Here is a 27,634-nt window from a genome sequence, read left to right as displayed (position 1 = left end):
ATTCAGCAAGAAGTTGCACCAACAATCTTAAGGTTGAAACCAGCTGATTCTCCCATATTTGACACCTCAGAAGAGGAGTCATCAGCCTCACCACGGTCCCCTGAGGGGATTCGTCTTCTCCCGCCCCTAGTTCCTCAGTTTGACAGTCCTGGGCAATGGAAGGGAACCTGTGTGATTAAAGCCGCTAAACTTTTTTTTTTTAAAACCCATCATGGCTGAGGGAAAAAAAGATCTTTTGGTAAAATACACAGGGGCTGCAGTGTTGAAAACAGTTGCAAACATTTCATGGCCTGATGCTCACTCTGACCAGCCACTCCCTCTCAGGGGAGGATGCCATTTGTAGAGATGAGTAGGCTTTCCAGAGCTTGAGGGAGACCCTTTTAGCTCTATTTTGGGGGTGTTTTAACCCCCCTTCTGACCTTAGCCCGATGCACAAAGCAGAAGTACTATCAGAAGAAATCGCATCCACTGCTTGAGCAATAGTCCAGCCACTGCTGCTGCTATTAATGCTCAGCCTCATGCATATAGTAAATGTGTTAAGCAGGAAATGCCTGTCACCAAAACCTCTTTCATGCTTCTTTTGCTCTCATGTCTCTGTGACAATTTTGCAGCCAGCACAAATTGAGTTTTTTCTTTTATTTAAAAAAAAAAAACAAAACAAAATAACACACTGCCGCGTTGGAGGACGCCAACATTGCGCTAAGCCTCGCCCCCACCTCACATCGCGCCCCCCCCCTTCTCTTTTCAAAAAGAGTTTTTTTCCGTGCAAGCACGGGCCTCCGATCCGACTTTTGGGATCGGCTTGTGAGTGAGGGATGGCGTGGAGGAGACCTGGAAGCCGCACCGTGTAGGGGCGGTGAAAGAAAACGGCATTGCCGATCATTTTCAGTTCTCCCTTATACTCAGCCTCAGGAAGAGGGGAAGAGTTCAGCCCAGGTGGGGGATCTCTGGAGGAAGCAAAAAACCCCCCAAACTTACCAGAGGTCTGCCTGCTGGCTGGAGAAAAAGTCTGCCGTTTCTGTGAAAAACTCAACTTACCTTTCCTGCCGCAGGGTTTTCTGTGATAAACCAACAGACCCAATTTTCACCCTTCACAGTGGGTTCCATTAAATCTTCAGGAGCCAGGGACCCTTGAGGAATCCCACCATCCTGGACCTACAATAGCACCATTGGCAGTAAAACTTTATGGCCTTAATACCAAAAAGTACTGGATTCCTGGGTCCAGCTCTCAAAAGAGAAGCGTTCACAGGAAAAAACCTTGTTTCTTCGGACACGAGGCCTGGGTACCATTCAATTCGGCCAGAAAGACACCTTGAATGGATGCGTCTGCATAGTTAGCCCCAGCAAGGATTGCTCCAGAGGAGCTCAGCACAGCACATGTTTACTCCGTGACCAACACCTAGACACTGGCGAAAAAACTGAGGTACTCCCAGTAGTGGGAGGGGTTATATAGGGAGTGCACTTTTGGTCTTAGGGTGTGCCAGTGTCCATCACCTGAAGGTGGCTTATAACCCACACAGTAACTACTATGGCTCTGTGTCCTGTGATGTATGAAAAGAAATGTTTTAGTCTGCCAGAGATTTAAGACTAGGGCAAAGGCTTACCTTCCAGCATGGCAATGATCCTAAACATACTGCTAGAACTACACTGGAGTGGTTTACAGGGAAACAATTACAGTAAATGTCTTGGAATGGCCTAGTGACATTGGTGCTCAATCTGTGGCACTCCAGCTGTTGCAGAACTACAAGTCCCATGAGGCACTGCAAGCCGCTGACAGTTACATGCGTCACAAAAAATAAAATAAGAGTGCACATTTCAAGTCTTGGGCATGTTTTGCACATTACATATCGAAGCACCAAATATCTATTTTATTTAAGGTTGTGATTTAAGCAAAAAACAAAAAAAAAGGGGGGGGGGGGGGGTCACACCATTTTAAATCTCCAGGTTATAACACATTACATATTTAAAACAGGCCTACAGAGTGTTAAAAGAAATATGTAGCATCCATTGCTGATTTATTTCTGTAAATGGACTTGCCTGTCATGCTCATTCATGACATCGGGTTAAGTCTCATTAGATGTGCCTATGAAGCTCAAAGTAACAAAAATGATGCTGCCAACTGCCCACAGATCTGATTACACCACAAGTAAAGTTTTTACATAAATTCTATTTATTCTACCAATTTAAACGTGTTTTGCACTTTTAGTAAAATATTCAATTTTAGAAGTTCCATTTTACTTTGGTAAATGTACTCCAGAGTTCTACAAAAACACCTTGGTAATATACTTGCCCTAATGCACTTTTGCTCATGTTACCACTTTATTATCTATTATCCTATCTGTAGGTCTTATGTAATGACCCTTTCAGGTTTAATTTTTAATAAATATACTTAAACATAATATAAAACCCCTTGAGATCAGCTGAGATCCCCTCGCCCCCTGGATGCAACCACTATATGCTAGATAAACTGCTTTTGCCATCACTCGGTAGTGCCTGGATTTTTTTTCCCCCTTTTTCTTTGTTTGAAGAGAAAGCCGACAACATACCATGCATCAGATGTCAGAAAATCCCTTTAAGATCATTACAAGAATTTGGCACCACAAGGAAAAGTAGAACATACAAACAAGTATCCAATGTAATTTACACATGCAAAAAAGGGGTTTTGGTAAACATTAAAAGAAAAATAGCAAGGGGTTTATGGATTTACAGTTTTAGAACTCTTTCCTACAATAAAAAAAGCACAAAGTAAGGACATTGTTACATACCTGGCCATTTCCAAGAAGAGAAGTATCTTCCCCCATGAGAAAATATGACCCAAAAAAGAAGATAAAGGCATGTGCAAAGCCCAGAAGGGTCCAGTAAAGGAATGGTTTAAATCCAAGCAGGGCATTTTTACTAATGTCTCTATGGAAATTACAGAAAGACCAGTATTTTAGAAATGCCACCCTCATTATTTGATTAAAACCACAATTGTTAATATACGTACATTACTAAGGTAATCAGAAAGATGTGTCAAAATCCGCATTAGCTAAAGCAGGGATTGCATTACTACTGCATGACGTTTTAACATGTAATATGTTGACACTGAAGACTTTAAAATTATATTTAAAATCAAATAAGAGCTCTTTTCTTTGGGAATTAAACACTTTAGATACAGAAACCAGTGCTCTTAGATGTCATGGCAACATGTTACAAAAACAATGTCAAGGAAATTGGTCAAGTAAACTGAAGGAAAGGACCAAAGTAAAAAAAAAAAAAAAAAAAAGAAAAAAAAAAAAAAAAGTTTGGCCAATTCCCTTCCTTGACAGCTATTCTGTGACCAAGGCCTCCTATGCTGGTCCTGTGGCATACAGCAAAATAATTAGAGCAGTATATTCTGCAGTCAAAGTATTTCAAGCCTTCTACTGTCTGGTATAAAAAGAACTGGGTGGTCTTATTGCATTTTAAGTACCCGGTAAAAAACAACTTCACCTCTTGGTAAAGTTTTCCTTTATTTTCCATAACCATGTAACATAACATCATCCTCAATCTAGTGATGTCCGCTATGCCACCCTGCCAGACGCCACACAGTCTTCTCAAATAAAACCTCAGATGGCTTCTTTTTTTTCCTTTGTGCCACGGCCCTATTCATTCGTATGGGATGTCCATACTCTACAGAACCGCTGGAGGCCTTCCTGATTATTCCTTCATTATTCCATGAGAAATAGGAGGACCCAGCAGGAGGTCTTCTTTGCGAAGATGATGTTGTCATTTTGGGTTGGCTGTATTCTTTTGCTGAATGCAGCACGCAGATAAAATCAGATGTTCATATTTGTGAAATGATGGAATAATGCACCTTTTTAAATATGTTTAGCAAACTGATGAGTACCGACCTACTCTGTGGCCTGCATACCTGCCCCACAGTGTTATAGACCAAGAAAAACCTTTGGCTTTCTATTATAGGCTGGCAGCTTTTTTTTTTTTTTTTTTTTTTAAACGGTTGCCAACATTTTAGGGAGCCTCAAATGCAGCCACTGACATCCCCAGGTGACCACACACAATATTGTGCATATGTAATACTACAGAGTCGGAGACTATGGACATTCTACAGGTGTGGTTGGAGACTGGCAGCAAAAGACAGATAGCTAGAGATTATCGTCATTACAAGTTCCCTACATATCAATGGTATCATGCCCACTACTGGCTGCTAGAGCCCAACACAATAAGCATCAAAGGACCACAGGTTAGGCACCAGGGCTCTTTGTCCATTTGTGTGATCAGTACGCAAAGCTCACTGCTGGTAGTCTGTGGTTTGAGGGGCCTGGTGGAAACAAGTATGTACATCAGGATGCCTTATTTCATCCTGATTCCGAACAGTTTGAGGCTGGAGACAGCCAAGAAGATAGCATTTTTCAGTCAGCAATTGCAGTCCATGTATTCCTCTAAATATAGGTTTACTGTGAATGCTTTGTGTATGCTTGCTGAAAATAAAATTTACCATTCATCCAAAAATTCCACACACATCACTAATGCAGAGTTAGCTACTATTTCAAAATTTGGATTTTTGGTTTACCAATAAAATTATTTTCTTGGAGTACAGAGGTCATAGAGGCATTCATATTCATGACTATGACTTGGACTATGCTGCCACTGTCGTGTGAGTGGACACTGGTCAAAAAAAGCAGGAATCCCAGCCCAGGCATAATCCTGCTCATGATAAACTAAGCCTAGGAATAGGTAAGCAGGGAGGATTCTTTGTTCTGTGAAGCACTCCAGTTAAAGTATTTTACAGATAAACCACAAATCGTGATTTCTTAAACGTACACAGTAGGACACAGTTCAAATTCATGACTACTGGGGATGCCCTAAAGCACTGAACACGAGGGGTGGGCAATACAAGGCCAAAACAATCAAATTCTAAACCAGAACAGGGAAAAACACCAAATGTCACCTGCAAGACCTTTAGCCCAAAGACCTGTGTGGCAATAACCCCTTAGAAGACAAAATCCCAATACTTGCTGTGCCTGGGGTAGAGGAACAAGCAACTGCTGCTGTGCAGTGCTTATAAGCACAATGGCACCGAACAGACCGAGACCCTTTGGTGTCGTCTGACAGTCTTCCCACACTGTGGACACTCAAGAGCAGCGTTTGCATGTGTACTATACGCAGGTTTTGTTTAAAAATTGCGTCCATGATGGGGTCATCGCATGCTGTGCTGGACCACCCCTTTTGTGCTATGCTGCAACAACTGCCTGAAAATGCCTCATAATACAGGGAAACCCTGCCCGGGGGACTGCTACACTGCTCCACTGACATTTAAAGTCCATAGCTGCCGACCCAATCTTGACTTCACTCATCACAGCCGGCGTGCCTTACAGGGCCTTTAGGGAACGACTGCTCAGGACCTGTACAACACCCTGCCCATGCAGTCAATGGGTACACTGTAGACAGAGAATCGCTGCCTGCAGGATTCAGTGCCAACCAGCAGACTTTATAGGCCATCCCTGCTCTTGAATGCTGGGTTCAGGTACAGTCCCCTCTTGGCCTGCTGGCCCTTAGCAACCAATCTGGATAAAGCCAACCTCTAACCCAGAAAGGGTGTAATGAATGGGCTAGAAAGTATGGGAACTGAGCCCACAAGAGGGATCTTCTGATAGACATAGGAAAGCACATTCATCACCTAAGGACACTGCTCTAAATTGAGGCTTAGCTGAGCTAGAAGGGTATCCTGCTTGGGTGGGGATTCCTTCCTTTTTTCCCAGTGTCTATTCACCTGAAGGTGGCAGCATAAACCAAGTAGTCATATTTATGAACACTTCTGTGTCCTGTGAGGTACAATTAGGAAGGAGATATTTACACATGTTGCAATAATATACAACAAGCAAACAAGAAAAAATGAATACTGCTAGCAGAAATGGCAGATGTACTCACCTATAGAGACCAGGTTTTGTGTGCAATACATGTGGATGCACATGTTGCTCAAAGAGACTGTACACCAGAATAGGTAATGAAGTAAAACAAATATTGTACAAAGTCAGGTACACACTGTCATACAGTGTCTGCAAAAATAAACAGGGAACTGGATTAAAAAGTAGCAATTACTTCAAGAATTCAATAATATGCTACACTGTCTTCCTAAAAGGAGCATTACTGTACATTTAAATACTTCAGAAGTTTTACCTACATTGAGGATGGGGAGATCTATCAGGTAACAATAGCTTAAACTTTTAACTGTATTTACCTTCAAGTATCAGAGGTATGTTACAGGTTAAAAAGTCTGGGGCAAATTCTAAGCTTTGTACAAAGGAAACAGTTGTCTTGTCAGTATAAATAGATTTAGAATGACTACTTTAACGCTTACATTAATTATTTTTGACGTGGCTCTCTTATATTTAAGAGCTAGCTGTTCCATTGTGCGTGTACAGTATTTTATAGATTGGCAAATTCTGCTGCTGATCGTATGTAAAACAGGGAATGTGATTAGCTTTCTTGTCTAAGGACTGCTGAAATAAAGTTAATTAATCTCATAGAGAATATACTGTTTTCATTTGGAAGGGGCCCAATTTAGATTTGCACTGGATGTAATCAGCATTGTCCAAAAGTATGAAGCAGCAACACATGTAACGAGAAAACATAGCTGCTCCAACTTACAAAGATGTTAACAAAAGCGAAGTTTTTAAAACATTGTCATTTATAAACATATTTACATGAGATTATCACATTTACCCAAATATCAAAAACATAGTTTCCCTTTAACTTTCATAGTCTTGAGACTGATTTGAGTTTTTTAGCTTTCCAGAACAGATTAGGCTTTTCTTGGGTATCCTATCTAAATGTGTAACATGTTACTAAAGGTGAACCTACCCCTTTCATTGTTTAGCAATTCCCCAGAAGAACGCTGGCAACTGACACTTTCACCTCTTACAGCCTACAATAGCTGCTTATATACACGGGATGCAAAGCTTTATTAATATAAAACACCTTATTGTCTGTGCAAGAATGGAAACTTGCCTAAACATTTCCGTTTTAGGTCTTACTGCTGTTTCTTATATTCTGAAAACATTAAAAGGGAATCAGTTACAACAACAGACGCTGACATTGTCAACTTGTCTGTAAAGGTTCAGCTTTTGGGTATGTCATCCTTATCCTTGCTTTAGAACTCACTGACTCGCTGACCCAGAACAAATGTGTAAATTAGGTGTCCGACACAAGATATGTACATTCCTACTCCAGGTCTGGGACATGCCAAATACTAAGAGCTGGAATAAAAGACTGAGCTTTCACCATAAAAAAAGCCATGTTAGCAATGCCAGTTCTCAGATTTCTGCAATGACAGGGTATTTCTAAATCCACATATCTTGTGTGCTATTGATGGAAGATTTTGCTTTCACAAAACGTCATCATAAAAAAAAACAAGAGACATGTGAAAAATTATTAGAGGGAAGAGCCATTGTGAGAACTCCTCTATTCCTAGCTCAAATTAAAACATCACAATGAAAATATAACAAATCCTGTGTGGTTTTACTAATAAAAGAAAATGCTACACTTACTTGCTGTGAAAATAAACAAAAGAATTGATACAAAAACTGTGGTGTGATAAAACACACATTCTGCAAGAGAAAATAAAACATTGTTATCAGTAAGACTACACATACTAAAATACCAAATATGCATGCATGTTAAAACAGTTCTAGCAAAGAGCATGACAGACACCACAGAAATAATATAGTCTGAAAGGTATCATATATCCATTACATCTTTTGTTTACTTCTTCAATCAAGAAGATACGATTTTATATGAATCTAATTCAAAGGCATTTTTCTATTGGGCCTATTCATAAACAAGTCAAATTTAGGCACATTCACCACCAATCCGCAAGGAATAACCTGCTAGATACACCTTAGTTGCAACATGGAATTGCTGTGGGCAAGGATAGTAAAATAGGATTTTCATATTCACCATAAAATAGGTATAAAGGAAGTTTTTAACTTTCAAGTTTTATTGCCGCCTACAGGAGGACTGTACTCTAGCAAACAAACTGTAGGCACACCCATGAAAACCCCTCCCCTACTACCAACATGCACCTGTTTTTTGGCAATGCAGAAATAGTCGTGTTGTTCCTCAATGCACTCCAAGAAAATAGGACTTTAACATTCACCATAAAATCCCTTTCTTGGAGTCCAGAGGGGAACAGGAAGACAACCTTTGGGTTATACTGCCACTTAAGAGGATTGGTCACTGGCAAACAAAGTGTAGGCCTGCCCTACTACTACCAGCATGCCTCTGTTTTGTAGCAAATTAGTAATGATTATTAACTGAGAGGGTTGGGACCTGGGTCCTCACTTGACTTCAGGAAAAAGATTTTACGGGGAGTACAAAAATGTCATTCTCATTCAGAGGGATACAAGAAGGCAACCTTTGAGATGTCCAATAGCAACTAAATGCGAACATGCTCACCAAAACAGAAATCTGGGGGCTGCCTGCAGCCCAAAAATCCACCAAAATGGTATAACACCTGAAGATGGAAATCATACACCTGGTAGAGCGTTTGTGAACAAAAGACCAGATGGCAGCCATGGAAACAAACAATACCCAGATGCCAAAAAGCCCAGAGGCACTCACAGATCAGTGGAATGTGCCTCGACAGGAAAGGGTGGAAGCTGGTGCTTGACACCATAAACATGGATAATGGCCTGCTAGTGCACCCTTACAACATCCACCTGGAATGACAGAAAGTGAATCAGTCTTATTGAAAGAAGTGGTTGAGATGTAAACTGACTGCCTGAACCACATCCAAACAAAAATGGAGGAAAGTTTAATTTTGGTAAATCGAAGCCAGATAGAGGGACAAAAGAACAATGTCCTGGTTGAGGTCAAGGGCAGAAGCTACGTTAGGCAGGAAGGAAGTCCTGAGCCTCAAGATCATCCTGGTGGGTGAGATTAGAGAGGAATGTCTCTATTGGCTTTAAAAATGGTGGTATTTGAACTGCAGAGAGAACCAGATTCAGATCTTACATAGTCACAAAAGTCCATGCAGGACTGCATGGGTGACCACAGGTACAAACAAAAGTCTTTATCAAAGAGTGAAAGGCCAACAGTCTCTGAAACTGATAGTGCTGAAAGCCTAACGCTGGTCCAGACTCAGCTGCAGGAAGAAGAAGATTCCTCTCACCGAGGGAGTCCTGGACTGGAAGCACCAACTTCTCAAAAAGTGAAGTATGCCTTTCAAGACCGACGATAGACCATGAGAGAAAGACTTCCTAGCTTTTAGCATTGTAGGAATCACAGATTCTGAAGATGCCCCTGTCCCTCAGAACAGCTTGCAGCCAGCAACTGTGAAGTTGGATGGCACACTGGTCGTCAGAGCTTGATGATCTGGGCAGAGCTCACGGAGCATCTGCCAGAATTTTACCAGGTCAGTTTTCCACATCTGCCTGGGCCAGTTGGTGCAATGAGGATGATAGGAATGCCCTCTACCTTGATTGTGTAAAGCAGACAAGGAAGAATTTTCAGGGAAGAAAGGCATATAATCGATGTGTACTGATCCCACAGGGCCACAAGAGCATCCTCTGCTACCTGCCACCAGAGAATCCCTGTACCTGGAGACAAGTTGTAGTTAAAACAAAAATATAGTGTCATGCTAGAATATAACTTTCAAATGTATCCAGTGGATTGAATCAAAACATGTGTATATACATTACAGTGTAATGTACACTGTAGTATAATGCAGTATATTACAGTCCCAGGTGAGGTCCCTCACCTGCGACAGGTCCCGATGCCTCCTGCTGGCTGAGAAAATCTGTATGCCAATTTCTACGCCTGGAAAGTATATGGTTGATAAGGCTGGAAGGCAAAATTCTACCCAGGACAGGATATGATCTACCTCTTTTTCCGCAGTGAGAATTCTGGTTCTTCCCTGACGATCGATATACACCACCCCTGTGGTGTTTTCCTACTAAATCCGGATAAAATGACCCCCAGTAGGATGGTTCAATGCTGCAGAGTCCAAAATACCCAAAGAACAAGGATGCTGATTGGGAAGTGACTAAATCACTAAGACCCAACAGGCTTTATTTGTCATGAGGATCCACCAAAATATATAATAAAAAGTAAAAAAAAAAAACACTTGAGCTGGACATGGATCATTTGGCCACTTTAGCAGGCAACAGCAAAATTTCAAGCAGTGTATGAGCACCCTCTGTTGTAAGGATATCGATCAAACTCAGGAGCAAAAAGTTAAACGGCTCTGATACTTGAAAATTCAAATCAGAAGTTTCTCCTGTAGCCAGAACCGTGTCCTGGAATAGACCGGGATACTCCAAATGATTGATCAGTTCCAGAAACAATTTCAACATCAGATTGTGCGAAAAAGGCCACACAGTCCGTTTCTTCAATAGTAAATCGTCTAGGTATCTCACAATGGGGATGCAACAAAAGTGCAGCAGGGTTAGTACTGAAGTCTGAAGTTTCATGTGGTGCTAGCAGCAGCAGAGAAATGCTTCCTCAATTTGAATTTGGGGGAAAATCAAATGCGCAGCACGTGACACTTTATCCACCAGCAGATGTCAGCACTCAGCCCAGCAGCATTACCCCTTTCATAACAAAACAGGAAATCAGGAGCTCAGCGACCTAAATGAGGTAGCTCCCAATGCTCAGACCGACCATCCACTAAGTTTTCAGAGTAACGGGAAGCAGTCAGGCATTGCCAGTAGCTTTGGATCTGGAACATAATGCGCGTTCCGAGTCCAGACACGGTACTTCAAAAGGCAGGCTGAGGACAACCATGCTAGAGAGCTGCAAATCGAAGAGACAAGGCTCTAGCGGCAATTTACTGAAGAGTTAAATTGAAGGAAAATATCTAGGAAAAAAAAGGTGCAAAAAAAAAAAGGTGCTAGCAAAAAATAAAGAGGCTATTTACACAGTTGAGCTGCAGAAAAGACATACATTTCCTTAGGACTGAAGTTTGTTGGCAGCAGTAGGAGAAATATCCTAAACTCTTCTACAGTTTTTTTCAGTTTGCCAGTATCCAATCCTCCTGTAGTCAGCAGTATAATCTGAAGGTTAAAGACTTTCGATGTCCCTCAATGTACGACAAAGAAATACCAGTGTAAACAAAGGAGATTTTATGCCAAGATCTTCATCTGCAGTTTTTCAAACGTGTGAGCAGGATTTCTCTAGGGATTAAAGGTGAATCACTAAAGAGTGACGGAAGAAAAACAGGGAATGTTCATTACAAAATCAGGGTGTTCAAATTGTCGGTTAAGAGTATTACCCCTTAGCAAGCATGTTAACTGCATTCAGCTTTTGTCCAAAACCAAAATGTGCAGTTTTTTTGTCTTTAAATTAATAAAACACAGTAACATATCGAGTATGTGTATCAGAGAGTCTAGGTGCTATTCCTGTATATGGGGGGGAAAAAAACAAAAAAAACAACAAAAAAAAAAAAAAACACACACAACTCATTCAATAACTTACCTTATAAAAAAAGTACTGTACAAGAGTAGCTACTCTAATATAGTAGTAATGACCATGCACCAAGAGCAGTTTTGAGAGGAATTTAAACCTCGCAATTGCATAGTCACTGTTCCTTACAGCTTGTCTGCCCTCTTTTCCCATGATTCCTGTAAAGCCAGAAGGTATACAAATTAAACACAAATATTTGTCACAGTATAGGAATAACAGAACTCCATGCTTAAAAAAGCCTGTTTGATGGCTCAAAAATTAGCTTTTTGATATGAAGGATTTTATGATTTAACTTGTCTGCTTGCACTTTAGAACAATACGGGTTGAGCTTCACAAGTCCTTTGTGCAGACAATTTTTTCAAGACTGGAATATTAATAGTGGGCCATGCATGAAAAATTAGCACATAAATACAGCGGGTAAAACAAGTATTGAACACGTCACCATTTTTCTAGGTAAATCCATTTCTAAATGTGCTATTGACATGACATTTTCATATGTTGGCAACCACCCATGCAATCCATACAGAAAAAAAAAAAAAAAAAAAATCAAAAAACAAAATACGTTCAGAAATTAAGTTACGTGTAATAAAAGTATTGAACACGCCAACTGAAATTTATTTAATACTTCGTACAAAATCCTTTGTTGATGACAGCTTCAAGACACCTCCTGTATGGAGAAACTAGTAGTATGCATTGCTCAGGTGTGATTTTGGCCCATTCTTCCACACAGTCTTCAAATCTTAAAGGTTCCATTGGCCTCTTCTATGAACTCTGATCTTTAGTTCTTTCCATAGTTTTTTTATTGGATTCAAGTCAGGCAATTGGCTGGGTCATTTTAGCAGCTTTATTTTCTTTCTTTGAAACCAATTGAGTGTTTCCTTGGCTTTGTGTTTGGGATCATTGCTGAAATGTCCATCCCTCGTTTCATCTTCATCATCCTGGTAGATGACAGCAGATTTTTTCCATTCATCCTTTCTTCAAAGAAATTAAGTTTGCCAGTACTGTATGCTGAAAAACAGCCCCACACATGATGTTCCCACCTCCAAACGTCACTGTTGGTATGGTGTTTTTGGGGTGATGTGCAGTGCCAGTTGATCCTCCAAACATGCTGTGTATTATGGCACCCAGGGCAATTTTAGTGTCATCTGACCTGACTATATTCTCCCAGAAAAATGGTGACATGTTCAATACTTATTTCACCCGCTGTAAAAAATGTATAAATGGCAGTGAAAATGTTAGTGAAGAGAACTCTTAAGACTAACTGCTCTTTTAGCACTACGAAGCTCGTCATCTTACCTATGCCTACATGGGCTTCTTGGATCATGCTGACATCGTTCGCTCCATCACCAATGGCCAGGGTGATGGGTTTTTCTGGAGAGATTTTTAATAATCTGACCACCTGCAATTAATTAGCATAAGATAGTATTAGATACAAGAATCTCTTCAGAGTTATACTAATTCGACATTTTCCGAATTTTCTATCTTTGTACCTTTGCTTTTTGTAATGGTGCCATTCGACAGCATAGAACTGCAGAGCAGCTTCTACAGACGTCCATGAATAACTTTTCATGTTCCCTGAGCGCAAGTGACAGGCTGGCACCATCCACAACCAGCCCATGCTGGATCACATGGTCATCTTTTAACCTAAGTTAAGCAAAAAGCTCTAAGTAAGACCAAAAACCACAGATCACTTTGTTATCCCTTAAGTAAAATTACTGGTATCAACATTATTTTTATGTGTGAAGTTTGTTTTAGACCCTTTTCACACTGGGGCACTTTTCCGGTGTTTTAGCGCAAAAAATTGCGCCTGTAAAGGTCCTCTCATGCCTCCCCAGTGTGAAAGCCCGAGAGCTTTCACACTGGGGCGGTGTGCTTTCAGGACGGGAAAAAAAAAGTCCTGTAAGCAGCATCTTTGGGGCAGTGCGGGAGCGATTTATACACTGCTCCTGCCATTGAAATCAATGGGCAGTGCTGCCGAAGCGTCTGCAAAGCACTTTGGCAGCGCCGCAACACAGGCACTTTTAACCCTTTCCTTAGCCGCTAGTGGGGGTTAAAAGCGCCCCCCCAGCGGCCGAAATGCACTGCTATAACAGTGGTAAAGCACCGCTAAAACTAGCGGCGCTTTACCGCTAATGCCCCCCGCCCCAGTGTAAAAGTAGCCTTAATGGCATTCCATTTCTACTCATGAAATGCAAAGCAAGAGGTTCATTCTAAGTGTTGCCTCCCTGGCAGCATAAACTTACCGACACACGGCTATGGACTTCCCCATGACAGTGGTGACTGGCTCAGTGCTGTCAAAATGGCTGAACTGCATGCATCTGATGCTGAACAGAGTGGTGGTATAGGCGAGTATGAGCTGCTAGGGTTGGGAAGGCTAAAGTATACTAGCTTTGCCCTGTTTTGCTTTAATGCAGTTACTTTCTATTTTTCACAGCAAATCTATGGGATAAATTGAAATATTTGTAATGTAGTTCCGATCCAGATTATTAGGGAATGTCCTTATGAATAAAATGTAGGATTCTTATTAAACGCCAAACTGTAAAAAACATAGCCCTAATATAAAAATCAGTCTAGTGGAGCTCCAAATAGAAGGGCTATTAATACAGCAGAATTGTAGATGAATTAAAAACACTTTTCTTATTAAAAAAGTGCTCAACATGGATGTAAAATATATATATCTTGGCAATCCAGATAGAGTACTGTAAAACTAAACATGGTATTAAATCATAATAACAGGAATCCTAGGTATTTTCCCAGCTGGAAGTGGGAAATGTCTTCTTGGATAGCTGAGCTGGAAATCAGCAACCACCAGGCCTAATTATTGGAAAGACCAAATTATATTTTACACTTAAATTTAAAAAAAAAAAACCCTTTCAAATCTTATCCCTGTGGGGATGAATTTATTACATATTTTATTAACTCTAACGTACAAAAAAAAATAAAAAATAGTATATTCACTTTTTTTTTTTATAGATTAAGCTTGGGGATTGGGAGCACCATGTGGATTTTTAAATTGTTTTATTTTAAAGCAAACATTTGATATAATTATGTATATATATATATATATTTTTTTTTTCCCAGTAATCTACAGTACTTTGATAGCCTGGCCTGAAAGATCATGTACCCAAATATTTTGCCATGCTTGTGTCCGATTCTTTCCACGCTCCTCTGTGTCTGATCTTAGCAGTTTTCTAGGTAAGGCTCGGTTCACACTGCTGCGACATAGGATCCTACTTGTGAGACCCCAAGTCGCACGACATGTCAAATGCAATGCTTCCTTATAAGAGTCGTCTTAACTGATGCTTACACAAGTCATTCCAACTTAAGAAAAGGTTCCTGCACTACTTTGGTTTGACTTGGGTGAGATTTCAGCCCTTGTACAGGCTCCTAAATAGCATCCAAGTTGGATCAAGTTGGAAAGAAGTCACAGGGCAAAGTTGCAAGCAAAGTCTTACTTCTCGATAAACAGCCTATAAACACAAAACATCTACCATTAAACACAAGCCAGAACATGCGAAACATCAGGAATCTACAAGCAGGAACCTGCTAAGATTTGAACCGTTAATGGGCAGGCTGAATGTATCAAGTTAAAGTGTTTGTAACCCTAAAAAATTAAATCACTGCCAGACCCTCTCTTGTATCCAGCCATAATGCACAGTGTTAGTGTTTTTTTTAAATTATGCCTCTAAATACCTTTTTTTCCCAAGATATCTTCAGGCCTGTCTTGTGACTCCCATCTTGTCTCCTACTCCGATCCAGGGCTACAATGGGAGGGGCCAAGGTCTCCCTCTGAATTCAGCTGGGGATTTCATGTGACCGCCGTGCTGGCCGCTTAGCCCTTCCCGCTGCAGCCCTGGATCAAAGGAGGAGAGCGGCCGGGAGTCATGTGATCGGCCTGAAGATATCACCAAAAGTTTAGAGGCATTGTTTAAAAAAACAAACAAAAAAACACTTATACTGTGGCACTATGGGGCTGGATACAAGAGAGGGGCTGGCAGTAAATGTTTTTAAACTTTTCACAGACTTCCGAGCTGAAGTCTGAAGTTTTGTACAGCTTAGAGAGGGGCAGATTAGACAGCACAAGCACTGTTTAATCTGCTGCTATAAGGGAACAAACAAGAGCTTTTTTTTTTAGGGTTACAACCACTTTAAATTGATAAACTTGGGTACAACCAGCCTGCCGGATTCTCTTACAATTATCGCTAGTGGCTGCTATAGCGCAAGCAAAAATCACGGTCTTCTCCCGGCGGGGACGGCTTGAAGTAATTTTTTTTTAGATGTATTGAGATTTTTTGCTAATTAATTTAAGAGGCGGTTGAACAAAATAAGGTTTTTATTCTCAGATATTAGGTTTCTAGAAAAAGGATAAGAGAGAGCATCACTCTCTCATGGGGTAATGGGATTTTAACGGATATGTTTTTCTGTCACTGAGATGAGAACAACCACAAGGGTATTGATAAAATATTTATTACAAGCGTTTCGCAGACTACTTATCTGCTTCTTCGGGGCAGCTCAACGTGCATCTATATCATTGTCCAAGTTACAAAAAGATATAGCATTAGTATATATATCAAATAGATTTATTCACAATATTTGTACTGTTAGTATGGGTGCTCACCAAAACTTTTTGGCACTGATGATAAAACGACCGCAGCATCAGAGAGAGCAGAGTCGAGTCACCATCCAGTGATTGAGTGATGATGTCAGAATAACCAGCTTGGTTTGATGGACGTTGGACCGTATAAAAGGCACAATGGTTTGGGCCAATAGTAATCTAAAAATACCAAACATATGTGTTCAGATGCACAGCACTTCACATCACCACATATGTAAGGAACGAATATAGCGGTAGTATTGGCAATATGTTAGCACGATGGCATATCGATACATATGAAGAATGCATCCCTATGGCTTAAGCCCCAGATAGATTAACGTGCTTAGCACATGGAGTCATATAAAACATGGAGGGGCAAGAGCGGTCATCATATAGTGTAACCATTCAATATCCCCATATATTTAAAGTTTAACATACAGGGTTATAGCATAGGTCATGGATAGACTGAAGCTAATATTACATGACCAGCCACTAAATGTGAAGCTGCCGGTTGCAAACAAATGGCCAAATTCCTATATATTGAAAAAAAATAAAAGTAACCAAAACAAAGAATGTGGCTCGCTATCCGAGTATCTCCGCCAGGGAGGGGGGGCGTGGGAGGGGCATATAGATTGTAGATAAGCAGGGTATAATTGCATCTCGATCTCAGACTGATCCCTCACCGTTGCTGTAATGTGCGTCCTTGGCAGCTGAGCCAATCATTTGCTACCTTTATATATACGGTCCCACCGGAAGTGAATGAACCAGAAACGGCTCAATGACATCACACCCTGCGCCCCTTAAGATGTGCATGCACCAGAGACCCCGAGCCAAGATATAGGGCCAAAGGCGCAAGAGCCGCCCATCTGCCAGAATGTAAAAAGCAGATGCGTACCAAGGACCCGCTCTCAATGATGCAAATAAACAGTCGCAAATAATCAACCAAACAGTAATGCTAAGATAGATATCTCTCGTAATGAAAACATAACGAAAAATAGAGAATAAAAAAAAAAAAAAAAAAAGCAGAATAAAATATAACAACGGTTAGTTGAGAAGGTCACATAAAATGAGTTATTCTATATATACACAGGTGGCCATATTCTCAGATTTTTAAAGATATAGTGGCAGGTCCAAATACTTCCTAGATGGTAAATTACTTATAGGAAAGGTTTAAAGGTTAATGCTGTGCTCATTCCTGGCAGGCTAGTTGCTTTTTGATTATAGATCCACTTGGTTTCTTGTTGGAGGATCTTTTTGTCAAAATCACCTCCCCTTTCTTGTTGGGGAATTACTTCAAGGGAAAAGAATGAGACGAATGAAGGATCATAGCTATGGTTAAGGGCGACGTGCTTACATATAGGTGTGTATAGCAGGTCAACATCAAGATAGTATAAGTGATCCTGTATTCGTCTCGCAAATGTACGTTTAATTTTGCCAATATAAAATGCACCACAGGTGCACGTAGCTAAATATACCACACCAATGGTGCGGCAAACAGCATATGTCCTGGATTTAAGGTGGCCACCTCTGAGTAGTGGGGCAGCCTTCACCCTCCCTGATCCAAGGGCACTGATCACAGTTTCCAGTGTTTTTCTAGTGGTGAATAGTGGCTGTGTACAAGGCTTTCCCTTATAGAGCGAGATCTCCTATAGACTATCTCTGGGCGATCTGATACATATTTAGAGATCACAGGATCTGGGCTACCAATGTACGGAACTGGTCCTGATGGGCGCTAAAGGTGGTGATTAGTTTTGTAGTAGAATTATTACTCTGGGCCCTCAGTTTGAAAATAAGTTGCTCACGTTGATTAGACCTGGCCCTCTGATATGCCTTTTTAAAGGCTTTTTTTACTGTATCCCCTATTAGTCGCCTAAAGAGCGCTTTTGCATCATTTTCAAAATCTTCCTCCCTTGCGCAGTTTCAACATAGTCTGAGGTACTGACTAAATGGAATACTGCGTACCAGGGAGCGGGGATGGGCACTGGAGTAGTGTAGGATGGCATTACCAGCAGTTTCTTTCGGTATAGAGTGCTGTGAATAGACCCGTCAGGGTTGAGGAAGAGTCGTAGATCTAAGAAAGGGATACTATATGTGTCTGATTGCATAGTGAATTGTAAGTTGAATTGGTTGAAAGATTTGAATGTCATGAATTCGGAGAGTTCATTGGTGGTGTCCATCCAGATGACAAGCACGTCGATGTACCTCCGCCACAATAAAATATGGCGGAGGTACATCGACGCACAGTCATCCAAAAACAGGGTTCTCTCCCACCCCCCTTGCTATACACACCTATTCGTAAGCACGTCGGCCTTAACCATAGCTATGATCCTTCATTCGTCTCATTCTTTGACCTTGAAGTAATTTCCCAACAAGACAGGGGAGGGGATTTTGACAAAAAGATCCTCCAACAAGAAACCAAGTGGATCTATAATCAAAAAGCAACTAGCCTGCCAGGAATGAACACAGCATTATCCTTTAAACCAGTGGTTCTCAACTCCTGTCCTCAGGACCCACTAACAGGCCAGATTTTAAGTATTACCTTGGGGAGATACAGACTAAAATACTGCAATCACTGAGCAGCAAATGATATCACCTGTGATGTATTTCAGTTATCTTGCAAACCTGGCCTGTTAGTGGGCCCTGAGGACAGGAGTTGAGAACCACTGCTTTAAACCTTTCCTATAAGTAATTTACCATCTAGGAAATATTTGGACCTGCCACTATCTCTTTAAAAACCTGCGACCTGAAAATATGGCCACCTCTAAAATATAGAATAACTCCGTTTATGTTACCTTCTCAACTCACCATTGTTATATTTTATTCTGCTTTTTATTTTTATATTTATTTTTATTCTCTATTTTTCATTATGTTGTTTTCATTACGAGAGATATCTATCTTAGTATTACTGTTTGGTTGATTATTTGCGAGTGTTTATTTGCACCACTGAGAGCGGGTCAATTCCCTATCTGTGATCGGTTATTTGATGTGGCGTTCGGGTGCCCCTGGTGGACGAGGAGGCTCTCTTCTCCTCGGTATTCATCTGCTTTTTACATTCTGGCAGATGGACGGCGCTTGCGCCTTTGGCCCTATATCCACTGTGGCTGGGGGTCTCTGGTGCATGCGCATCTTAAGGGGCACCCGCGCCAGATGTGAGGTCAGTGAGCCGTTTCTGGTTCATTCGATTCCGGCGGGACCGTATATATAAAAGGTAACAAATGATTGGCTCAGTTGCCAGGACGCACATTACGGCGACGGTGAGGGATCAGTCTGAGATCGAGGTGCAATTGCACCCTGCTAATCTATATGCGTGCCCCCCCCCACCCCCGGCGGAGATACTCAGGTAGCGAGCCACCTTCTTTGTTTTGGTTACTATATTTTTATTCTTTATCTTTATATTGATATCTGAACATATAGGAATTTGGCCATTTATGTTTGCAACCGGCAGCTTCACATTTAGTGGCTAGTCATGTAATATTAGCTTCAGTCTTTCCATGACCTATGCTATAGCCCTGTATGTTAAACTTTAAATATATGGGGATATTGAATGGTTAGCTATATGATGACCGCTCTTGCCCCTCTTTTTTTTTTCTATGACTCCATGTGCTAAGCACTTTAATCTATCTGGGGCTTAAGCCATAGGGATGCATGCTTCATATATATCTCGATACATCTGGGCGGCACAGTGGTGTAGTGGATAGCACTTTTGCCTAGCAGTAAGAAGGGTCGCTGGTTCGAATCCCAACCACAACAATACCTGCCTGGAGTTTGCACGTCCTCCCTGTGTCTGCGTGGGTTTCCTCCAGGTAGTCTGGTTTCCTCCCACACTCCAAAGTCATGCTGGTGGGTTAGTTGGATCCTGTCTAAATTGTCCCTAGTATGTATGAATGTGAGTTAGGGACCTTAGATTGTAAGCTCCTTGAGGGTAGGGACTGATGTGAATGTAGAACGTATATGTAAAGCGCTGCGTAAATTGATGGTGCTATACAAGTACCTGAAATAAATATATGCCGCCGTGCTAACATATTGCCAATACTACCGTTATATTTATTCCTTACATATGTGGTGATGTAAAGTGCTGTGCATCTGAACACATATGTTTGGTATTATTAGATGACTATTGGCCCAAACCATCGTGCCTTTTATATGGTCCGACGTCCATCAGACCAAGCTGGTGATTCTGACATCGCCATTCAATCACTGGATGGTGACTCGCCTCTGCTCTCTCTGATGCTGCGGTCATTTTATTGTCAGTACTAAAAAGTTTTGGTGCGCACCCATACTAACAGTACAAATATTGCCAATATTTTGAATAAATCTATTTGATATTGATATCAATGCTATATCTTTTTGTAACTTGGACAATAATATAGATGCATGTTGAGCTGTCCCGAAGAAGCAGATAAGTAGTCTTCGAAACGCATTGACTATCCGCATATACAACCATCTGTTCACGCTTTCTGGACTGAGTATCAATTGTGGTCAGACCGAATGTTATTACTGAATCAATTTTATATCTTGCAATAAATTAATATTTTATCAATACCCTTGTAGTTGTGCTCATCTCAGTGGCAGAAAAACATATCCGTTAAAAACCCATCACCCCATGAGAGAGGGATGCTCTCTCTTATCCAGGGATGTGGATATGACATTCTGTCCCTAGAATTTGTCCAACAAACCTTTTATATATTGCATTAGGTTTTGTTACCGATAGCTCCCATCCTCTCGATAGATTATATAAGATGCTACTTTATGAATTTTTCATTTTTCTTCTTTTGATTAGGGACAGTATCTTGAGGGTCTACTTCTTGAGTGTGTTTTATTTACCTTTACTTCCCTTCAGGAAGTGAGAAGAAATCTTAGCTCTCAACGGCACATTAGTTCCTGCATGCTTATTGAGACAAATCGAGAAGATGAAACGCCACAGTAGTGGCGTTGACAGAAAAACTGACAGGGGTTTTTACTCTTCCAAACTCCTTCAACACAAAGTTTTTACATCAGATAGATTGTGGGCTTTATCTACTCACTTGCTCCGAAAAGGCCATTTTTTTTTTCTGGAGAAGAACAAATGATACCAATCTAAAAGAGCCCTTTAACTTTATTGGATAAAAACTACAGCTTCATAAGCCTCAATCTTGCTCACGATCACAGCACACGGTATTTGTTAACTTACCGCCTGGCAAGCTGTCGTAGCTGCTCCGCACACTCACGGTCTGACTTTTGCTGTACAAGTTCAAGAATATTCATTGTTCTATGAAAATGTCCACAAGATAAGCTTACACTAACAGCTGTCTCATGTTTGTCTCCCGTTAGCACCCACACTTTTATCCCTGCAAGCCGGAGAGCTTCAATTGTTTCCTGGACTTTGTCCTGGAGCCTGAAAAAAACAATAGAGAGAAGCGAATACATTTTTTTTTTTAGGTTGCTTGCATACGAATCATAGAAACAAAAAAAAAATATCTGCACTACCAGCCTTTAAAAGAAATGTATAGGTTTTTTTTTATGACAGACATAACAATGTATTGCCTTAATGTAACTACTGGTACATTTATATCATGCAATCCGATGCACGCAAACGCACTGTGTTTGCGACCTGCATTTGGGGAGTAGTTAACTTAACATCGACATCCGCTGCAGATTGCAATTGCGGTCTATTTTGCTGCATGGATTGCAGGGTTCTCACACCGCGTTCTAGTGTGAACCTAGCCCATTTCTTGATGTAGTTTGTAATTACAAATATAAAAAGAGCAGCCATGTTTTCTTATTCGGGCTTGTTTAGGCGAACAATCTGGGGTGGCTGCTGGTAAAAAAATCAGTGACTTACACAGTGTGCGAATAGCTGCGGCCAGCAGCCTGTACATTCAATGACATGCCTTGTCACTGTTTGCAAACAAACCAATTATGCGAGCAGTTACATGCAATTAGGGACTCTGACCAACCCTGGATGCAGACAATTTGCATCCATGGGTGTCGTTTCTGGCCACACACAAGCTGGCCGCAGCTTGTATGCTCCCATAGGCACCTCTGAAAGCAACAGCCCATCCATTCCAGATCGCCTGTCCCAATAAGCCCCGATTCAGACTCTGGTTCCTACACAATGGTTGTGCTTTTCTACTCATAGTGCAAGTATATGAGTTGGCCAATTGACTGAAAACAATGCACTCCATATGTGGTCGTTATTTCTTTTCCCCTCTGCAGGCGAGATCAGTGAGAAAAAAAAGCTTCCTCTAGAGGTGAATCTATAAATTCCACAACATTCATATGCAAGAGCAAGTCATTTGAAATGTCACATAAAAAGAAGATAAAGCAAGTAAAATAGCATTTCAAAATATACTCACAACATACACTAATTTTACCTGTTAATCATGAAATGCATCCAATCACCAATCCATGCTGGTTAAAAAACAAAATTATCTCTAGACTCACACAATCTACTGTAAATGGTGGAGAATAAAAGGGGGGGGGGGGGCGCGGCTAGGAAGAGTGGAGGAAGAACAATTTACCCACCCCAATTTTCTCATAGCAAAGCCAGAGCTTGGAACACATTTCCATTTCCAACCCTATTTACAAATGATTATTAAATAGATCAGTTTTTTTTAATACCGTAAAAATTGTGGTTCTTTTTCTCAAAGGTACACGTGTATACGTATGTCCTCAGAAGCAGATTTTTTATTACAAATCGGAATGCAGTGAATGTTTATGCACCCGTGTCAATGTCTCCATTGAAAACAATGCAGCTGCATTCAGATCCATAAATAAAAAATGTTTCTAATTGTGTTTTTCTTTTTGTTTTCTTTTTTAATAGCTGTCTGAATGAGGCCTAAGTGCCAGACAAGACATCTACTTGTGGTTTTGTACAATCGACTACAAGAGGCTGCTATGTTTTTTACCACAGTTATACTCCCTTAGGATCACTTATCAAGTTATTAGCGTATAAATAAGAAGCAAGATAAAGGCAGCGTTATCTGTTTATTGTTGACTTGAAATAGAGCAGAGTACTGGAGGCCCCCGCGGTTTGACCTGTATAGTGATATATAGCATGAGCTGTGGTATTACCAATACTTGAATACTTCTTTACATTTGTACTGACAAACAACCATGTTGTTTTAACCCATACAGTGGGTGTACAAAAGAATCACCCCCTTTAAAGTGGTTGTAAACTCTCATAGATTAATTGTACCTATAGGTAAGCCTATAATAAGGCTTACCTATAGGTACTGTAAATATCTCCTACTGTATAGGCACCCATGCCGTTCCTTCAGAGCCCTGTGGCGTGACCGACGGCTCCCGCACATGACATCACGCGGCTTCGGCCATTTACACAGCCGGAGTCCGTGGACCCAGAAGGAAGACGGGTGAAGAGGAAAGCGACCTCCAGCGGTGACAATGCTTCGGTGAAGGGCTTCGTTTGCAAATATGTTTAACGATGCATACTAGCATTTTATGCCTTTACGTTACAGGTCAGAAGAAAAAAAAAGAAAAAAATCCTGCGGTTTACATACTCTTTAAACATTTGATGACTAGCCGCAGTACATATACTGCGAAAGGTTGGTTCTATTGAGCAAAACGATGTACCTGTAAGTCATTTCATGCAATATATACTGCAGGTGCACATGCGTGGGTCCAGTGGACTCGATGTCCGCCGGCCACCAGCGATCGCTCCACAAAGGGGCAGAACGGAGATCTGCCTATGTAAACAAGGTGAATTCCCTGCTCTGACAGGGGACAACATGGAGATCTGCTGTTCCTAGTGATCAGGAACAGCGATCTCTGTATTGTTCCACCCCCTACATAGGTAGCACACACCCAAGGAACACAGTTAACCCCTTTATCGCCCCCAAGTGTTAACCCCTTTCCTGTCAGTGTCATTTATAGATTGATCAGTGCATTTTTTTTTTAGCACTGATCACTGTAATGTCACTGGTCCCCAAAAAGTGTCACTTGGGGTCAGATTTGTTCACTGCAACATCGCAGTCCTGCTAAAAATCGCAGATTGCTGCCATTACCAGTAAAAACATTTTAAAAAATGTTTTTTTTTTTTCCAACTCAGTGATTCTGTTTTTTGAATTTTGAATTTTTTTTCTGACATGGTGTTATATCATTAACTTGGATGTTATAAGTTGCACTGAGTAAATACAGCTGTATAAAGCAAAAACTTTACCCATCTTCATTTTAGGCTACAAAAGCAACAAAATGTGATTTTAAAAGGGGGTTGATTCTTTTATGTACCCACTGTATGTGCGGTCATGACTTTTACATAAGCCGTTTTCATACTGGAAAGACCAAAAACACTTTAGGACAAGCTGCCTTGTTTGTGTTTGTCACCCTTGTTGAATTCCAGTTTAAGGCTGGGTCTACACTGGGGCGATGCAGGAAACCCTGAGAATCCTATGCGGGTTTCTACATCGCACCGAATCACCGGCGCTTCACACTGGCATCTGCAAACCGCTGTGGGTGTCAATGTACAGTTAACCACACCCCCAGATTGGTTCGCAATCCAATTCCTATGCAGGATCCAGATTACATAGGTGTGAACACCCATGCGATCTGATTCCAGTGCGGACCAAAAAAAGGGTCATGTGCCATTTTACTACGAATACGATTTCGGCCAGTCTGTACGGCTGAATTTGCATTGCACAGACACTGCGTGTGATCTGCACAGCAATGCGGTGCGAATCACATGCGATGTATGTGATCGCACAAGTGTGAACCCAGCCTTACAGCATTCTATTTGTTGCAATCGACTGACCTCTCATTGATCTCCAAACACCAGAAGATGCTTCACCTCGACTAATATTTTAATTCTATTAGTTCTGCATTTGTCTAGACCAGCCTTTCTCAACTTAAGTGCCGTGGAACCCTGGGGTGCTGTCTAATTTGCTTAGGGGTGACAAGACATCCTGGTTGAGAAAGGTATACTGTTGCCCTGATCGAGCTCCCACTCTGCCAACATACATATCGGCACTTCTCTGCCTTCACTTTCTAAAGGTTACAAAGTTGAGGAAGACAAGTGTCAAATTGAGTGGGAGCTCGACCAGGGCAACAGTAATGTACAGAGCCGTGAATGAGGGCGGCTTCTTCCTGAGTCTCCCCCTACCATGCAGCACTGAGTAAACAAACAATTCACAACTACATGCAATTGCAGGGTGGTTGCAGTGGGACCCCATTCACTTGAATGGGTAGCTTGCAGGGGGAGGTATTGCCCACCAAATGCAACAGAGGGTATAATTCTTGCCGTGGCCATGAAGCAAAGCATCGCACCCGTGGCATTTGTAAAATCTCAGCCTCTGCCGGTAAAGGGGGAGCAGTTGGGGGGGGGGGTGTTAAAGATGTGGCCCCAACCATGTGTTTATACCTCCAACCTCACATGTGAGCGAGCCCTTAGACTGGTGTCTTAAAACTGAAGATACTTTTAAGGGGTGCCATGACTGAAAAAAGGTTGAGACGCACAGGCCTAAACTGCTATGGCTGTAAATAGGAAGGTAATGATCTCACTTGTCTTCAACACCAGTTGCTCCCAGCAGCTCCAGGTCTTTCTCAATGAGATTGAATACATCAGCCAGGCGCTCCTCCCTGTGCTGTAGTGCAGTACGAGCTTCATGAAGCTGCTGATCAATATCTTGGTATTCTTCTGCTGTGAACCTCCTGAAGGCTACACATAATGTCCGCAGTCCTTTCTGGTTCAGCAAAGACAAGTATTTAAAGCAACATTAACACTAAACATTTAAAACTAACCAAGTATGAACATTATAATAGAGCAATAGAAAGTAATTCCATAAATCCTACTGTAACTGCTACAGTATACTAAAGTGAATCTGACCTAACCTTAAAGCTGAACACTAGACAGACATATTAGACACAAATTATTGCAGTTCTGTAATCTAGATTACACTGTAATATGTATTTTTATTAAAGTGTTACTAAACCCAGGAGCCTGCATTCATTATATCTGGTCTGCCACAGAACATGGAAATGAAATTTTAAGAAATGATAAACTGCTTAATATCTTTTTTTCACCAGCAGTTAGAGCAGTCTTATGACTTATGAGCGTCTGGTTAAAGTTTGTAGGAGGAGTTTTCATTCTTCCACAATTGAGCAATGAGAATGCAGGATCCCTGACCCTTTGACCGGACAGTGCCGATTGGCCCTGTGCTGATCACATGCACTCTCCCAAGAAGAACAAAATTCTTTCTCTAGCAATGCACACCAAACTGAGCATGTGCAGCCAGTCCTCTGGCTCTGTAAATATCAGGTTATATTTTGGCGTCAGTGGAAGAAGGAAATGAGACCGGATCGAACAGCCTTTTTACACAATGCAGATGATTATCCCCTTAGGTTCTACACCGAGTATAACAAGTATGCTTTCCTGCATATAGAGACTGATTTTACTGTTGTGGGTTTAGTAACACTTTAAAAACGCAAGCAATGTCAGTACCTGAATTTGACCTAGTACAAGCCTCCTGCAATCACCGTACAAAAGAGCTCAGACTGGGAGAGGGAGGAGTAGCAGAAAAATTTATGTTGCAGTGCAGGGAACAAGCTGATGAGGGGGGCACAATGACAGGTGAGCTCATCAGTGTGCTGCTTCTTCTTCAATGTGCACTCACAGGCTGCAGAAGGAGCAAGAGTGGTAGGCATTTACCACTTCAATACAGGGCATTTTTATCCCCTTCCTGCCCAGGCCAGTTTTCAGCTTTCAGGGCTGTCGCTTTTTGAGTGACAATTTCGGGGTCATGCAACACTGTACCCAAACTAAATTTTTATCATTTTGTTCACACAACTAGAGCTTTCCTTTAGTGAAATTTAATTACCACTGGGTTTTTTATTTTTTGCTAAAAAAACAAAAAAAATACTGAAAATTTTAAATCCTTTTTTTTTTTTAAACGCTTTTCTTTGTTTCTTTTGCAAATAAATAATTGTTCTTCATAAATTTAGCCCAAAATGTATTCGGCTACATTTCTTTGGTGAAAATAACCCAAATCAGTGTATATTATTTAGTATGTGGACTCTATAACTGTCCAACAAACTGTGGTATATATATGAAAATTATTCAATCCTTATGTACTGTTGGCCTATCTCATTTCTTGAGACCTGAAAATGCCAGGACAGTACAAATATCCCCCAAATGACTCCTTTTTGGAAAGTAGACATGGTGGGTTTTTTTGAAGTTGTAATTTTTTGTTGCAATTTTTTGTCATAATTTTTTGAAATTAAGAAAAAAAAAAAAGAATCCCCACTTTATTTTTTTATATACTGTAACCAGTGCAGTACAGCATCATCATATAACTGGTGTGGCGTTGATCAGGGACACCAACTGGTGACAGTACAGGAAATTAAAAAAAAAAATTGTGAAAATAAAAAATGTAGTAATAATTAAAAAAATATATAACTTTTTTTTCACACACAGTGACCAGAGCAATATAATAATGTTACCATAGTAACATTGTACTACTCTGGGGAAGTCATCCATTGTGTCCAACTATCAAGTGACCTGCTGTGATTGGTCACGCTGGTCACATGGTACCGGCAGCAAGCCGGTACTCTGATCAGTTATCGGCATAGTCCAATGGACACGGCCAGTGACAGATTGCAAGTAATAAT

At 41.0% G+C, this 27,634-nt stretch overlaps 1 protein-coding gene across 6 annotated transcripts in view; it reads right to left on the bottom strand.

Annotated features, from left to right (window-relative positions):
• The window catches only part of ATP11B (ATPase phospholipid transporting 11B (putative)), a 245,491-nt gene that overhangs the window by 50,163 nt on the left and 167,694 nt on the right, over positions 1-27,634 (bottom strand). For all 6 annotated transcript variants that reach the window (XM_073626287.1, XM_073626288.1, XM_073626283.1 and 3 more), the window contains exons 18-25: positions 25,529-25,710; positions 21,207-21,410; positions 12,933-13,086; positions 12,739-12,841; positions 11,455-11,600; positions 7,530-7,589; positions 5,911-6,038; positions 2,766-2,904 (exon numbers count right to left, since the gene is read on the bottom strand). In XM_073626287.1, coding sequence (XP_073482388.1) covers positions 2,766-2,904; positions 5,911-6,038; positions 7,530-7,589; positions 11,455-11,600; positions 12,739-12,841; positions 12,933-13,086; positions 21,207-21,410; positions 25,529-25,710 — 1,116 coding nt within the window. The remainder of the gene's footprint in view (positions 1-2,765; positions 2,905-5,910; positions 6,039-7,529; positions 7,590-11,454; positions 11,601-12,738; positions 12,842-12,932; positions 13,087-21,206; positions 21,411-25,528; positions 25,711-27,634) is intronic.

This window comes from Aquarana catesbeiana, linkage group LG04 (assembly GCF_042186555.1).
Source record: "Aquarana catesbeiana isolate 2022-GZ linkage group LG04, ASM4218655v1, whole genome shotgun sequence".
NCBI lineage: Eukaryota > Metazoa > Chordata > Amphibia > Anura > Ranidae > Aquarana > Aquarana catesbeiana.
The sequence above is the reverse complement of the archived record's forward strand: the minus strand, read 5'-3'. Positions and strand labels throughout refer to the sequence as shown.